The 16,315-nt window shown below is 44.4% G+C and overlaps 2 protein-coding genes across 2 annotated transcripts in view; one reads left to right on the forward strand and one right to left on the reverse strand.

Annotated features, from left to right (window-relative positions):
- Window positions 1–45: 45 nt before the first annotated feature.
- Window positions 46–2,888, reverse strand: nopchap1 (NOP protein chaperone 1). The gene is made up of 4 exons (XM_046297402.1): window positions 2,718–2,888; window positions 2,362–2,445; window positions 2,115–2,248; window positions 46–941 (listed from the first exon to the last, which is right to left on the reverse strand). Exons 1-4 carry the CDS (start codon window positions 2,782–2,784, stop codon window positions 750–752), a joined length of 477 nt encoding a protein of 158 aa, XP_046153358.1. The 5' UTR covers window positions 2,785–2,888; the 3' UTR covers window positions 46–749.
- A 4,312-nt stretch (window positions 2,889–7,200) lies between these two features.
- Window positions 7,201–16,315, forward strand: part of LOC123994603 (ethanolamine kinase 1-like) — a 30,934-nt gene continuing 21,819 nt past the window's right edge. Inside the window, exon 1 of the mRNA XM_046297401.1 lies at window positions 7,201–7,482. Coding sequence (XP_046153357.1) covers window positions 7,336–7,482 — 147 coding nt within the window. The 5' untranslated portion in view covers window positions 7,201–7,335. The remainder of the gene's footprint in view (window positions 7,483–16,315) is intronic.

Here is a 16,315-nt window from a genome sequence, read left to right on the forward strand (position 1 = left end):
TTTTAACCATGTGCGTTGGTGTATGCTGTGTCATTCACAACAACCTAGGATTTCATAACATTTTATTATGAAACACAGTATACAGGTGCTTTTTGTTTCAGGAAAAAATGTATCTGGGAAAAACCTCATAGCTCACAAACCTTGTGACCAACCCTAACAGAATGCTGGGACTAAGCCTATCCATAACACAAAGCAGACAGATATAAAGCATTTGGTATTGAAGATGAGAAATTCTGTCAAACACTTCTGCTTAAATACTTAATGTACACAAACAATATGATTATTGAAAATGGATTTAATACAGGTCTTTCTCTGCCATCAATATACCATCAAGCCACTATGAACTTTAACCTTACAAGTATCCTAGGGTCATCAGATAAACAGGAAATTATATGGCATATTCTTACAACACAATCTTGAGAATGCACTCAATGCTTAGTCCCCATCTCTGTATGGCTCAAATAGCACTGAAACACTTGTTGACACATGATATTTGGCCCTTATAGTACAGACACCCCCCCTATGTAGACACCTATGTCCCTTTTATCCCTCACTGCAGCTGGTCTCCACCCACTGAAACACTTAATCCATTAGCCCTCCAGGACCATGTCCTCATTGAATGGTTGATGGTTATGAAAAGGGCTTGGAGAAGGAGAACGGATCCCACATCAGTTGATTAGTATTACCAACGCATGTCAATATTCTACACTGCAACTGTCCCAGTAGTCTCTTTAGGGGCCTATGGCAGCCTAATCCTCTTGTTTCTCCAGAACTTGGATATGAACCTTCTTTATCTGCCTCTGGCTGTTGCCAGGCAGTTTGAGGTTCTCCTCTGTGAGCTCACTCTCCTCCTCCTCAGAGTCTGAGTTGGCGTCGTTGTCCTGTGAAGACTCCCTGTCCGAGTCGCTGTCCGAACCACTGAGCTCCACCAGCGACACATCCTGATAGAGAGACAAGGGAATCAATGTCATCATCGACGACATAACACCTTTTATTCTATTAACATAATGAGCTCATTTGAATGCTAGGCCAAAAGTCGGACACTGATGTGGTTCAGTGCAACATGGCAGTGTTCCCACAGTTTCTATACGTTTCCTTATGTCAAAATAAACAAGTCTCCAACCACTACATCACTCACAAACTGAAAATATGCGTACATTGTACAATAAATTGGTGAGGCTCAAATATCACATTAATTTGTACATATGCACGAACTGCAGCAAAGTTGGTTCCTGATCCAGTCACGTCTTTGGTCACGTTCACATGGGTCAAACAAAAACCGCCTACTGATAGGTTGACAATAGAGCCTCCTTCTGTAGCTCAGTTGGTAGAGCATGTTGGTAGAGCATGGCGCTTGTAACGCCAGGGTAGTGGGTTCGATCCCCGGGACCACCCATACGTAGAATGTATGCACACATGACTGCTAAATGGCATATACAATGCAGGCAATGGCCGCGGGGTGAAGTTGGTGAAGAGCAACTGCAGAAACTTGCAGTCAACTGCAGTCAAAACGTCATGATCACATTATTTTTGTAAAGTTCACGCAGTCAACATGTAGGTACAAGTCGGACAAATTTTATCCTGATAAATGCAACACACTTTGAAAGGCGACTTCACAAAAGTGATCACCTCGAACGCGCCCAATGTCTCACTTGCAGGACAGAGTCAGCTATGTGCAAAGTAAACAGCAGAATCTGGCAGACTTCCGCAAAAACCATGAGTGGGAAGCACAAGGCCAAACTTCGCGGTTGTTGCCCCGGGAGCTATAATGTTGCAGCAGAACTACAAAAAACCTGGTCGTGTACAAGCACATTGTTTTGTTGCACACTCATCTGTAGTACCTGCAGTTCAACCTGTTGATTGTGGCAATGTCATATCACAGAGTCCCAGTTGAATTTAGCTGATGAAAACTAGAAGTGCCCTTTCTCTGCTCAGTTGTTCCACAACATGTAACCTGAACAGCCGCTAGTGGTCGCTGTTTACCTCTCTTTTGGAGTGGGACAATCAAAAGACAGACTAGCGGCTGCTCAGGCTACACAATAAGATAGGCCTGCTCCTGGTGTTCTGGCGTCACACTTCCCCTCGCTATAAAAAGACAGCCACACTAGACTCACCATCTCTATGACCTTTCCAGACTCCTCCACCCTCTCTATGTCATAGTGGCCCTCAGGTGCCTGCTCCATCTGCAACTTGAGCTTCTCATTGGCCTGGGCCATCTGGGGCAGGAAGTTCTGCAGTCTGTCCAGAACTGAAACACGGACACACAGTTGTATGTACGTAACTACACACGTAGCAATCTGCTGAACATATTTAGCAAGCTAGCCAATCTACAAACAAACGCCAGAAATATATTTAACTCACCACTACTTCTTGGGACCCTCTCGGTCTGCAAAGACCTGCCAGCCTTGGGCCCCTTCGACTTGAGGAGAAGCTTGTCATGAAGACCTATGTACAAGGACACCGAAATGTTACATCTGACCACGTTGATGTGTTCATGCTAACAGTGGAGGCTACTGAGGGGAGGTCGGCTCATAATAATGGCCAGAATGGAGTGAATTGTATAAAACACATGGTTTTTCCATTCCAAACATTATGATCCATCCTCCCCTCAGCAGCCTCCACTGGAACATAATGTTGTTAAGAGTTTGTGCATGTAGCTAGGATAGCTAACAGGTTAAACAACTGAGATACATCAGTTACGGGAAAAAGGATTAAACCTCCTCCGTTGCCACACGCGAGCAAGTCTTGTGAGCTTGTTTTCTTGTTGTTCAAATGTAACTCCATTTCGTCGTTCTGTGATGCTTTTGCTTCAACATGTGTGCTGTCGCTGTTTTGCGCTTGCTTCCGCAACGTGAGAGTTTACTTCCGGTGTCATGAACGCCGACGACGTTTCAAAATAAAAGTCCCTTACTTTCGTACCAGGTTAGGAGAATTAACGTAGCAGGAATATGAGGATTTAAAAAAAACAAGTTTTATTGTCGCACACACGGGATAGGTGCAGTGAAATGTGTTGTTTTTAAACAGCGTCAGCCATAGTAGTATGGTGCCCGAGGGAACAGCGAAAGACTTTTCACTTTGTCGGCTCGGCTATTCATGGGTTTGGATGAGGGTTAGGGTTAGCTAAAATGCACAAAAAAAATGTACAGTGGTTTTTGTATGTGTTCTTGTCTGACTTTAATAATTTGTCTATTTTTGTCAATCAAATAAGTGAAAAAAAATAAACAAAAAAAAATATTTTTTTGCTTAAAAAAATATTTGTCAGTGTTCTAATTTCATGGTCAAGATCATGACATTGATGGTAAAAGGAAATGATCTAGCTATAGTTTTACAATTTGTCAACTACTTTTTTATGTTTATTTGTAAAAAAAAAATTGGTGATACAATTTGATTAATTATATTAACTCCAAATGTTTGGTCACTACTGTCTGTATTTATCTATATCATAAATACTCTTATTATAATGTGCTACATTTAATATGATTATTGGCAGAACTGGCATCTTTTATTAAACCTATGACATTTATAGAGCATCGGGTGTGTGAGTGGTGCAATTTGTGCAATGAAAGCTTTTAGAGCTTTATGATGTTGTGAATAACATCAGGCTGAGAAGGTTCAGGCAAACAAATCAAATATAATTATTAAGTCCTTTTTACATCAGCAGATGTTACAAAGTGCTTATACAGAAACCCAGCCTAAAACCCAAAACTGCAAGCAATACAGATGTAGAAGCACGGTGGCTAGGAAAAACTCCCTAGAAAGACAGGAGCCTAGGAAACCGAGAGAGAGAGAGAGCGAGAGAGAGAGAGAGAGAGAGAGAGAGAGAGAGAGAGAGAGAGAGAGAGAGAGAGAGAGAGAGAGAGAGCTGCCCGTCCAAGAAGGCTCAAAGTCATTGGTCACAGATAAAATGACATCAGATCACGTTATATGTACAGTAGCTTTGATTGGACTAATCATGCCATCATCATACTTTTGAAATCTTAGCTAGCACTCATCATCATGAATCAAGTAAACACGTAAACAATCTACTGGCAAATCCTTTTTAATCCTTGTCATATGAAGAGAAATAATGGCTCATTGGCCATTGGACAGAAAGATTACACAACAAGTTAGAAATCGCTAATTCATCAATGAGTAGTTTGGAAGGAATCAGTGACAATGGCTAACTTCAAGCATTTACAAAGAAATGACTAGCCTGCTATTCAGTGGAGTGGCTGTGTGGTCCCAAATCTGGGATTAAATGGCTCTTTTCCAAGTTTAAAATGATAAACATTCAACATTGGCCATGCTGTCAATGAAGCATGAGTTGTGCTTCAACTGTTAACTCGGAACTGCGAAAACTTGCCTTCAATGAGTTCAAGACAACTGGGAAGTCAGGAATAAACGAGCTCCAACTGGGAAAATACGTTTTGAATGGTCATCCAACTCGGAATTATAAATCTGGCCTCTTTCTAGAGCTACGACCTGAAGATCAATGGATTCGACCTTGTTTTTTCCGGGTTCCCAGTTGTTTTGAAAGAACCATAAATCCAGAGAATGCCAGACTTTGATGACAAAATTTGCCCACGAAGTACCACCGAGCCACCTTCCTGTTCAAGTGACCACAGCACAACAAGGTGAGTCCAAAAAATGTATTGTATGCTGCTGCATAAATTATGTAATATGCCAAGGAGATATGTATACCAGAGCTAAGAAAGTAATACTAAGTGTATGTTGTGTAGTAAGATGTTAGTAGCCCATGTGCCTCACCCTAATAATTTGGTCTATTTACCCCTCTTAATTTCCCCTACTGTTCTGACTTGGTGGTGCACAAGTAGCCTATAAACCCGGGGCGGCAGCGTAGGCTAGTAGTTAGAGCGTTGGACTAGTAACCGAAAGGTTGCAAGATCAAATCCCTGAGGTGACAGATTTTATACCTTGTCGTTCTGCCCCTGAACAAGGCAGTTAACCCACTGTTCCTAGGCAGTCATTGAAAATCAGAATTTGTTGTTAACTGACTTGACTAGTTGTTTTATTTTTTATTTCACCTTTATTTAACCAGATAGGCTAGTTGAGAACAAGTTCTCATTTGCAACTGCGACCTGGCCAAGATGAAGCATAGCAGTGTGAATAGACAACAACACAGAGTTACACATGCAGTAAACAATAAACAAGTCAATAACACGGTATTATATTTTTTTAAAGTCTATATACATTGTGTGCAAAAGGCATGAGGAGGTAGGCAAATAATTACAATTTTGCAAATTAACACTGGAGTGATAAATGATCAGATGGTCATGTGCAGGTAGAGATACTGGTGTGCAAAAGAGCAGAAAAGTAAATATATAAAAACTGTATGGGGATGAGGTAGGTAAATTGTGTGGGCTATATACCGATGGACTATGTACAGCTGCAGCGACTGGTTAGCTGCTCAGATAGCAGATGTTTAAAGTTGGTGAGGGAGATAAAAGTCTCCAACTTCAGCGATTTTTGCAATTTGTTCCAGTTACAGGCAGCAGAGAACTGGAACGAAAGGCGGCCAAATTAGGTTTTGGCTTTAGGGATGATCAGTGAGATACACCTGCTGGAGCGTGTGCTACGGGTGGGTTTTCCCATCGTGACCAGTGAACTGAGATAAGGAGATAAGTTAAATAAAAGGTTCAAAAAAATAAAAACCTGTTTTAGAGAAATGTAATCAACTAATATTGTAAGAGATTTCATTGTCTACTTATGGGCATCCCCTTTATTTATCCTATGGTCCTGGCTTGGTGTATCGGGAGAACACTGTAAGAACAGCCCATGTTCTAAATTCTGTCACTGTACATTTCAAAAGTGCTAAAGGAAGGTGACTACATCCGTCCTGGCTCGCTCATTAATGTCTTAATCAAAATTACGGATTGCCTCTTATCCACTTGTTGTCCCCTTATGCCATAGTTTGTACATCTCAATTGTCATTAAAAACCACAGCAAGTTAGCCATATCAGCTATGTTTTTTTAAAGGAAGTTAATGAGACTGAATGAACTGTTTCGTTGCCAGACAAGGCTCCGCTGATAGCCAGGTGTAGCAGTGGTAAGATGTTGGGACTGCTTTTGGGACAGCTTTATGTAGGCCGTTTGTGGGGACCGTTTGTCACCGTTATAGTACAATTAATGTATTGTTTAGTGTTGTGTAGTGTCTATGCTGGCATGCATCCCACTTTTATATATTATTTTTGCCACAGTGGGCAGTGGGCATAGAGATCCTACTAAATTACTAGACGGGCTATATTCTATGTCATAATCCTTCAAAATTCCAGAATGTAGTGACAATGGCAGCCATTTTGGTCTGAGAGAAATCCAATCCAGTCTAAATAGAAGGGAAAGAGAGACGGGGGATACCTAGTCAGTTGTACAACTGAATGCAATCAATTGAAATGTGTCTTCCGCATTTAACCCAACCCCTCTGAATCAGAGAGGTGCCAGGGCTGCCTTAATGAATGGCAGTAGAGGCAAAGGTGATGCATTTCCTGCTTTGACCTATGCAGGAAAATAAAAGGCATGCAATATATCAGAAATTGTGTAATAAAATATTGTCACCCCAAAACATTGTTGTATAATTATAAATACAGTTATGAAGCTTTTGTACACTTGTTCTGTTTAAATAGCCTCCAAAATATATGTAAACAGAACATAAATGTCTTAAATGTTGTTTTCTTGGAAAGCTGTGAGTGTTATTATATAATACAATATCAGTAGGCCTACTTGTTGCATTTAGAATTTGTCTAAGTCCTATCATCAACTGATTTAGCTCAGTTGGTAGAGCATGGCGCTTGCAATGTTCGATTCCCACCGGAAACCAATACGAAAAACAGTAGTAAATGTATACACTCACTAAGTCGCTCTGGATAAGAGCATCTGCTAAATGACTAAAATGTCATTTCAGCCAGTGTATGGCTGTGGATTGACTGCATTGTTTAAATGGAATGCTGGCATATTGGCAGTTAATAATAAAAAATTATAGACTCATTCCTCTAAAACTGTCTGGCATTCCTCTAACAAACATGCAGTGCATATACGGTTGAAATTCATTGTTTTACACAATATCTTATCACAGCAGTGGCGAACCATGGTTGATTTACTCCCTTACTAAAATGGCTGACATTTTAGACCATCTTAAGAAGGTTGATGGCGATTGGTGAGTCACGAATTTCCCAGTATGCACTGCAAATCGGTCATTTTTATGGGTGGGATTTTCTGAGAGGCGTTGCCGCACTAGAAGCGAGCAGATTTTTAACCTCCGCAGCCAAGCAAGAGTTCATACAAACGCATTTGCAGCCGCCTACAGTGAACTTCTTGTCAATTTAACCGGAACCTTTCATTATGGCCAACTACATTCATGTACCCGACGAGGCGCCCGCTGTACCCAAAATAGATGTCACATTAGACGAGAACGATTACAGATCTGGTGCATTGAGACTAATCAAGGAACTGAGACCGTTCTGGAAACCATCCGAGGTCAAAATGAAGGTATTACATTTGTCACATTCAACGTATTAATTTCTAATATGTTTCTACGATGACCGTAAGAGACTAGTCAGTCGTCATCTGTCGCATACTGCTTACCAGGCAGCTATTACATAATTCTGAAACTGGAGTGTTGCGCTTTTTTAAATAGAAGCTGCGTCAACTTGCTAGCTAGCAACAGTGTAGCATTCAAGCCAGCCGATTGACGAATGTATCGAGGCAGTAGAATTCATAGGCCTTTTGCTTGACGTAGTTTGCCTGATCTAGTAAGCTCAGTAACTCACTGTCCGTTCTGTATCACGTCAGGAGATTGCAACAAAGTATCTATCAAATTCAAGGATATTATAGGCGTCATCGTGCACAAAACACAACTGGCCAGCTATGCATTTGATCTGGTGCCAATTTTCTTATGGCATTGTAATATTAAGTGTCATTCTACGATTGCAAGACTAGATACAACTTCCAGGAATGTATGATTATGAGTAGTGGGACTGGTTGCCAAGGAGCTGAGCGCAAACGAGCTCTTCAAAACCCTTCAGCCACATTACATTCGCCCACATTTGGCGCCCGTGTAAACTACAATTCCGACGCTGTTTTAACGTTTGAAAAACGTCAATAACCATCGCTTTCTAAAAAGTTTTCGAATATACCCTTGTCTTTTAATGTCAGAGATAAATACACGTGGAAAAAAAAGAAGAAAAGAGAGCTACTTACTGTAGCAGTTTTGCACCGATCCATCCAATGCTTGCCTCCAGTTGACGAACTACACTTCCTCTCCTGTTAGCTGACACGCTGGTGTTCGGAGCACGCTAGATGGCTAATAAGCACAGTTGGCGACATCTTCCGTAAACAAGCGCTGTAACGTGGAGTTTTAGCCGTGTGGGAATACTAACCCTATAAATGTGTGTAGTAATGTATCTATATTCACTACTCGCTGATATTAACGATACGTTCCGTATTCTTTCCAAAATAGTACTGCAGTAACGATGCGTGTTATTTTTTAGACTAGAGCAAGAATTGGAACTCGTGAAGATGTACTATGCAGACATCGCTCAACCATATCCTGTTTGTTGACAAAACAAGCACGTCTAGTGTAGTCATTGTACCACCTAAAACCGCAGTGAAATCTATTTTCCATAACCAAAAATATTGTAATTTCAGCTGTTTTGAAGTACAAAAGGAAAATTCGGGAAGCATAGAGTTGGCGCACATAGAACAGATCTAGCGCGTCTTAAACTTGCTTTCAATAAGACTGACATAACTATAACGCACATTTCTGTGTACATTTGATGGGGTCGCCCAAAAAATTGCATTTTGCAGCAAAACTTCACCGATCATCAATGGGCACTAAAGTAGTTCGTATCTATGAATATGGTAAGCAGACGAGTTTTCTTTTTAAATTAACCTCTGAAAAACTGCAAATTCTTAAACCCTGTAGCAACTGATAATGTAATAACTGCCAATGTAATGGGCTCCTACTAATTTTATAACTTTTGCATTTATAATGTAATAAATGCTGATAATTTAGTAAATATGCCGAACACAAAGTAATAGATTTGGCTCATTATTACATTATGCATTAATTATTACTTTATAAAGTGTGATTTAAAAAAAATCAATAGTGTCATTTAGCAGACGCTCTTATCCAGAGCGACTTACAAATTGGTGCATTCACCTTATGTCATCCAGTGGAACAGTCACTTTACAATAGTGCATCTAAATCTTAAAGGGGGGGGGGGTGAGAGGGATTACTTATCCTATCCTAGGTATTCCTTAAAGAGGTGGGGTTTCAGGTGTCTCCGGAAGGTGGTGATTGACTCCGCTGTCCTGGCGTCGTGAGGGAGTTTGTTCCACCATTGGGGGGGCCAGAGCAGCGAACAGTTTTGACTGGGTTGAGCGGGAGCTGTACTTCCTCAGTGGTAGGGAGGCGAGCAGGCCAGAGGTGGATGAACGCAGTGCCCTTGTTTGGGTGTAGGGCCTGATCAGAGCCTGGAGGTACTGAGGTGCCGGTACTGAGGTGCAATGAGTCATCGAGCCACGGAGCGGGAGGGGAGGACCGAGCCGGCCTGGAGGATAGGGGACATAGAGTCAAAGGATGCAGAGAGGGAGGAGAGGAGGGTTGAGGAGGCAGAATCAGGAGATAGGTTGGAGAAGGTTTGAGCAGAGGGAAGAGATGATAGGATGGAAGAGGAGAGAGTAGCGGGGGAGAGAGAGCGAAGGTTGGGACGGCGCGATACCATCCGAGTAGGGGCAGTGTGGGAGGTGTTGGATGAGAGCGAGAGGGAAAAGGATACAAGGTAGTGGTCGGAGACTTGGAGGGGAGTTGCAATGAGGTTAGTGGAAGAACAGCATCTAGTAAAGATGAGGTCGAGCGTATTGCCTGCCTTGTGAGTAGGGGGGGAAGGTGAGAGGGTGAGGTCAAAAGAGGAGAGGAGTGAGAAGGAGGCAGAGAGGAATGAGTCAAAGGTAGACGTGGGGAGGTTAAAGTCGCCCAGAACTGTGAGAGGTGAGCCGTCCTCAGGAAAGGAGCTTATCAAGGCATCAAGCTCATTGATGAACTCTCCGAGGGAACCTGGAGGGCGATAAATGATAAGGATGTTAAGCTCGAAAGGGCTGGTAACTGTGACAGCATGGAATTCAAAGGAGGCGATGGACAGATGGGTAAGGGGAGAAAGAGAGAATGACCACTTGGGAGAGATGAGGATCCCGGTGCCACCACCCCGCTGACCAGAAGCTCTCGGGGTGTGCGAGAACACGTGGGCGGACAAAGAGAGAGCAGTAGGAGTTGGCAGTGTTGTCTGTGGTGATCCATGTTTCCGTCAGTGCTAAGAAGTCGAGGGACTGGAGGGAGGCATAGGCTGAGATGAACTCTGCCTTGTTGGCCGCAGATCGGCAGTTCCAGAGGCTACCGGAGACCTGGAACTCCACGTGGGTCGTGCTCGCTGGGACCACCAGATTAGGGTGGCCGCGGCCACGCGGTGTGGAGCGTTTGTATGGTCTGTGCAGAGAGGAGAGAACAGGGATAGACAGACACATAGTTGACAGGCTACAGAAGAGGCTACGCTAATGCAAAGGAGATTGGAATGACAAGTGGACTACACGTCTCGAATGTTCAGAAAGTTAAGCTTACGTAGCAAGAATCTTATTGACTAAAATGATTAAAATGATACAGTACTGCTGAAGTAGGCTAGCTGGCAGTGGGTGCGTTGTTGACACTACACTAATCAAGTCGTTCCGTTGAGTGTAATAGTTTTGACAGTGCTGCTATTCGGGGGCTAGCTGGCTAGCAAGCAGTGTTGATTACGTTACGTTGCGTTAAAAGAACGACAATAGCTGGCTAGCTAACCTAGAAAATCGCTCTAGACTACACAATTATCTTTGATAGAAAGACGGCTATGTAGCTAGCTATGTAGCTAGCTACGATCAAACAAATCAAACCGTTGTACTGTAATGAAATGAAATGAAAATGTGATACTACCTGTGAATGCGACCGGGTTGTTGAGTTCTATTCAGAAGACGCAATAATGTAATTACAACCTAAAATTACTTTCCTTTTAAAGCTGCAGTATGTCACTTTTTGGGCAACCTGACTAAATTCACATAGAAATGTGAGTTTTATAGATCTGTCATTTTCATTGAAAGTGGTAGTGTTCTATGTGCACTTTTTCTATGCTTCCTGTTCTTAAGTTTGGTTTTTGATTTATTTTACTTTGTTTTGTACACCAGCTTCAAACAGCTGAAAATAACTTTTTGGGGGGTTATGGAAAATAGATTTCACAGCAGTTTAGATGGTACAATGACTCTACACTATACGTGCTTGTTTTGTCACATTTAAGTGAACTATTAGAATTGTAGCAACCAGGAAAAGGTGGTGCGATTAATGCTTAGCACACCTTTTAAAGGAAAATGTCAATTTTTTTTCACTTCATATTCAACACCACCCCATCAACATCTGTGCAAATGTGATTTTAACCAATTATGAGTAGGCATTGTCTACGAATTGGATAATGTCATTGGATACTCTTATTTTACTATATTATTTTTACTACAACATGTAGAAATGCACATCACATACAGTGCATTTGGAAAGTATTCAGACCCCTTCCCTTTTCCACATTTTCTTACGTTACAACCTTATTCCAAAATTGAGAAAATATTTTTTTGCCCCATTATGACAAAGTGAAAACAGGTTTTTGTAAATTCGTAACATATATTATAAAGAAAAATACTGTATTTACATAAGAATTCAACCCTTTGCTATGAGACTCATTTGATCTCCGGTACATCCTGTTTCCATTGATCATTCTTGAGATGTTTCTACAACTTGATTGGAGTCCACCTGTGGTAAATTCAATTGATTGGGCATGATTTGGAAAGGCACACGCCTGTCTGAATAAGATCCCCACTGTTGACAGTGCATGTCAGAGCAAAACCCAAACCATGGGGTTGAAGGAATTGTTCGTAGAGCTGTGAGACATGATTGTGTCGAGGCACATATCTGGGGGAAGGTACCAAAACATTACAACATTGAAGGTCTCAAGAACACAATGGCCTCCGTCATTCTTAATTGGAAGAAGTTTGGAACCACCAAGACTCTTCCTAGAGCTGGCTGCCTGGCCAAACTGAGCAATCTGGGGAGAAGGACCTTGGTCAGGGAGGTGACCAAAAACCTGATCACTCTGACAGAGCTGCAGAATTCCTCTGTGGGGATGGGAGAACCTTCCAGAAGGACAGCCATCTCTGCAGCACTCCACCAATCAGGCCTTTATGGTAGAGTGGCCAGACTGAAGCCACTCCTCAGTAAAAGGCACATGACAGCCTGCTAAAGGACTCTGACAAAGAGAAACAAGATTCTCTGGTCTGAATGCAAAGCGTCACGTCTGGAGGAAACCTGGTACCATCCCTACGGTGAAGCATGGTGGTGGCAGCATCATGCAGTGGGGATGTTTCTCAGCGGCAGGGACTGGGAGTCTAGTTAGGATTGAGGGAAAGATGAACAGATCAAAGTACAGAGATCCTTGACGAAAACCTGTTCCAGAGCATTCAGGACCTCAGTCTGGGGTAAAGGCTCACCTCCCAACAGGACAACGACCCTAAGCACACAATCAAGACAACTCAAATGGCGCAGAGGAAAAGTCTGAGTGGCCCATCCAGAGCTCGGATTTGAACCAGATTGAACATCTTTGGAGAGACCTGAAAATAGCTATGCAGCGACGCTCCCCATCCAGCCTGTCACGAACCGGCTCAAAGCCCGTAACAAAGGGAGACAACGTGGAGATAAGGAAAAGGGCTTAACACAGGAGACATGGAAGACAGGATGGACGCGACGAAGATGTCGCGGAAGAAGCAGTCGCACAGCGGCTAGGATTGACGACCTGGGAGACACGGAACGGACCAATGAACCGCGGAGTCAACTTACGAGAAGCTGTCGTAAGAGGAAGGTTGCGAGTGGAAAGCCACACTCTCTGGCCGCAGCAATACCTTGGACTCTTAATCCTGCGTTTATTGGCGGCTCTCACCGTCTGTGCCCTGTAACGGCAAAGTGCAGACCTCACCCTCCTCCAGGTGCGCTCACAACGTTGGACAAACGCTTGAGCGGAGGGAACGCTGGACTCGGCAAGCTGGGATGAGAACAGAGGAGGCTGGTAACCCAGACTACTCTGAAACGGAGATAACCCGGTAGCAGACGAAGGAAGCGAATTGTGAGCGTATTCTGCCCAGGGGAGCTGTTCTGCCCAAGACGCAGGGTTTCTGAAAGAAAGGCTGCGTAGTATGCGACCAATCGTCTGATTGGCCCTCTCTGCTTGACCGTTAGACTGGGGATGAAACCCGGAAGAGAGACTGACGGACGCACCAATCAAACGACAGAACTCCCTCCAAAACTGTGACGTGAATTGCGGGCCTCTGTCTGAAACGGCGTCTAACGGGAGGCCATGAATTCTGAATACATTCTCAATAATGATTTGTGCCGTCTCCTTAGCGGAAGGAAGTTTAGCGAGGGGAATGAAATGTGCCGCCTTAGAGAACCTATCGACAACCGTCAGAATCACAGTCTTCCCCGCAGACAAAGGCAGACCGGTAATGAAGTCTAAGGCAATGTGAGACCATGGTCGAGAAGGAATGGGGAGCGGTCTGAGACGACCGGCAGGAGGAGAGTTACCCGACTTAGTCTGCGCGCAGTCCGAACAAGCAGCCACGAAGCGGCGCGTGTCACGCTCCTGAGTCGGCCACCAAAAGCGCTGGCGAATAGACGCAAGAGTGCCTCGAACACCGGGATGACCAGCTAACTTGGCAGAGTGAGCCCACTGAAGAACAGCCAGACGAGTGGAAACAGGAACGAAAAGGAGGTTACTAGGACAAGCGCGCGGCGACGCAGTGTGCGTGAGTGCTTGCTTAACCTGTCTTTCAATTCCCCAGACTGTTAACCCGACAACACGCCCATAAGGAAGAATCCCCTCGGGATCAGTAGAAGCCACAGAAGAACTAAACAGACGGGATAAGGCATCAGGCTTGGTGTTCTTGCTACCCGGACGGTAAGAAATCACAAACTCGAAACGAGCGAAAAACAACGCCCAACGAGCTTGACGGGCATTAAGTCGTTTGGCAGAACGGATGTACTCAAGGTTCTTATGGTCTGTCCAAACGACAAAAGGAACGGTCGCCCCCTCCAACCACTGTCGCCATTCGCCTAGGGCTAAGCGGATGGCGAGCAGTTCACGGTTACCCACATCATAGTTGCGCTCAGATGGCGACAGGCGATGAGAAAAATAAGCGCAAGGATGAACCTTATCGTCAGACTGGAAGCGCTGGGATAGAATGGCTCCCACGCCTACCTCTGAAGCGTCAACCTCGACAATGAATTGTCTAGTGACGTCAGGAGTAACGAGGATAGGAGCGGACGTAAAACGTTCTTTTAGAAGATCAAAAGCTCCCTGGGCGGAACCGGACCACTTAAAACACGTCTTGACAGAAGTAAGAGCTGTGAGAGGGGCAGCAACTTGACCGAAATTACGAATGAAACGCCGATAGAAATTAGCGAAACCTAAAAGCGCTGCAACTCGACACGTGACCTTGGAGCGGGCCAATCACTGACAGCTTGGACCTTAGCGGAATCCATCTGAATGCCTTCAGCGGAAATAACGGAACCGAGAAAAGTAACGGAGGAGACATGAAAAGAGCACTTCTCAGCCTTTACGTAGAGACAATTCTCTAAAAGGCGCTGTAGAACACGTCGAACGTGCTGAACATGAATCTCGAGTGACGGAGAAAAAATCAGGATATCGTCAAGATAGACAAAAACAAAAATGTTCAGCATGTCTCTCAGAACATCATTAACTAATGCCTGAAAAACAGCTGGCGCATTGGCGAGACCGAACGGCAGAACCCGGTACTCAAAATGCCCTAACGGAGTGTTAAACGCCGTTTTCCACTCGTCCCCCTCTCTGATGCGCACGAGATGGTAAGCGTTACGAAGGTCCAACTTAGTAAAGCACCTGGCTCCCTGCAGAATCTCGAAGGCTGATGACATAAGGGGAAGCGGATAACGATTCTTAACCGTTATGTCATTCAGCCCTCGATAATCCACGCAGGGGCGCAGAGTACCGTCCTTCTTCTTAACAAAAAAGAACCCCGCCCCGGCCGGAGAGGAAGAAGGCACTATGGTACCGGCGTCAAGAGACACAGACAAATAATCCTCGAGAGCCTTACGTTCGGGAGCCGACAGAGAGTATAGTCTACCTCGAGGAGGAGTGGTCCCCGGAAGGAGATCAATACTACAATCATACGACCGGTGAGGAGGAAGGGAGTTGGCTCGGGACCGACTGAAGACCGTGCGCAGATCATGATATTCCTCCGGCACTCCTGTCAAATCGCCAGGTTCCTCCTGAGAAGTAGGGACAGAAGAAACGGGAGGGATGGCAGACATTAAACACTTCACATGACAAGAAACGTTCCAGGATAGGATAGAATTACTAGACCAATTAATAGAAGGATTATGACATACTAGCCAGGGATGACCCAAAACAACAGGTGTAAACGGTGAACGGAAAATCAAAAAAGAAATAGTCTCACTGTGGTTACCAGATACTGTGAGGGTTAAAGGTAGTGTCTCAAATCTGATACTGGGAAGATGACTACCATCTAAGGCGAACATGGGCGTAGGCTTCTCTAACTCTCTGAAAGGAATGTCATGTTTCCGAACCCATGCTTCGTCCATGAAACAACCCTCAGCCCCAGAGTCTATCAAGGCACTACATGTAGCACCCGAACCGGTCCAGCGTAGGTGGACCGACAAAGTAGTACAGGACTTTGATGGAGAGACTTGAGTAGTTGCGCTCACCTGTAGCCCTCCGCTTACAGATGAGCTCTGGCTTTTACTGGACATGAATTAACAAAATGTCCAGCAACTCCACAATAGAGGCACAGGCGGTTGGTGATCCTCCGTTCCCTCTCCTTAGTCGAGATGCGAATCCCTCCCAGCTGCATGGGCTCAGTCTCAAAGCCAGAGGAGGGAGATGGTTGCGATGCGGAGCAGGGAAACACCGTTGATGCGAGCTCTCTTCCACGAGCCCGGTGACGAAGATCTACCCGTCGTTCTATGCGGATGGCGAGAGCAATCAAAGAGTCCACATCTGAAGGAACCTCCCGGGAGAGAATCTCATCCTTAACCACTGCGTGGAGTCCCTCCAGAAAACGAGCGAGCAGCGCCGGCTCGTTCCACTCACTAGAGGCAGCAAGAGTGCGAAACTCAATAGAATAATCCGTTATGGACCGTTCACCTTGGCATAAGGAAGCCAGGGCCCTAGAAGCCTCCCCACCAAAAACTGAACGGTCAAAA

The sequence above is a fragment of the Oncorhynchus gorbuscha genome, linkage group LG14 (genome assembly GCF_021184085.1).
Source record: "Oncorhynchus gorbuscha isolate QuinsamMale2020 ecotype Even-year linkage group LG14, OgorEven_v1.0, whole genome shotgun sequence".
Classification (NCBI taxonomy): Eukaryota; Metazoa; Chordata; class Actinopteri; order Salmoniformes; family Salmonidae; genus Oncorhynchus; species Oncorhynchus gorbuscha.

Excerpts from the sequence above, each read along its gene's own strand:
- nopchap1 (XM_046297402.1), bottom strand. The coding sequence starts at position 2,784 with ATGGAGTTACATTTGAACAACAAGAAAACAAGCTCACAAGACTTGCTC. Across the intron at positions 2,446-2,717 it reads CGCGTGTGGCAACGGAGGAG|GTCTTCATGACAAGCTTCTC; the intron begins GTTTAATCCTTT and ends CCTTGTACATAG. Across the intron at positions 942-2,114 it reads CTGGAAAGGTCATAGAGATG|GATGTGTCGCTGGTGGAGCT; the intron begins GTGAGTCTAGTG and ends TCTCTCTATCAG.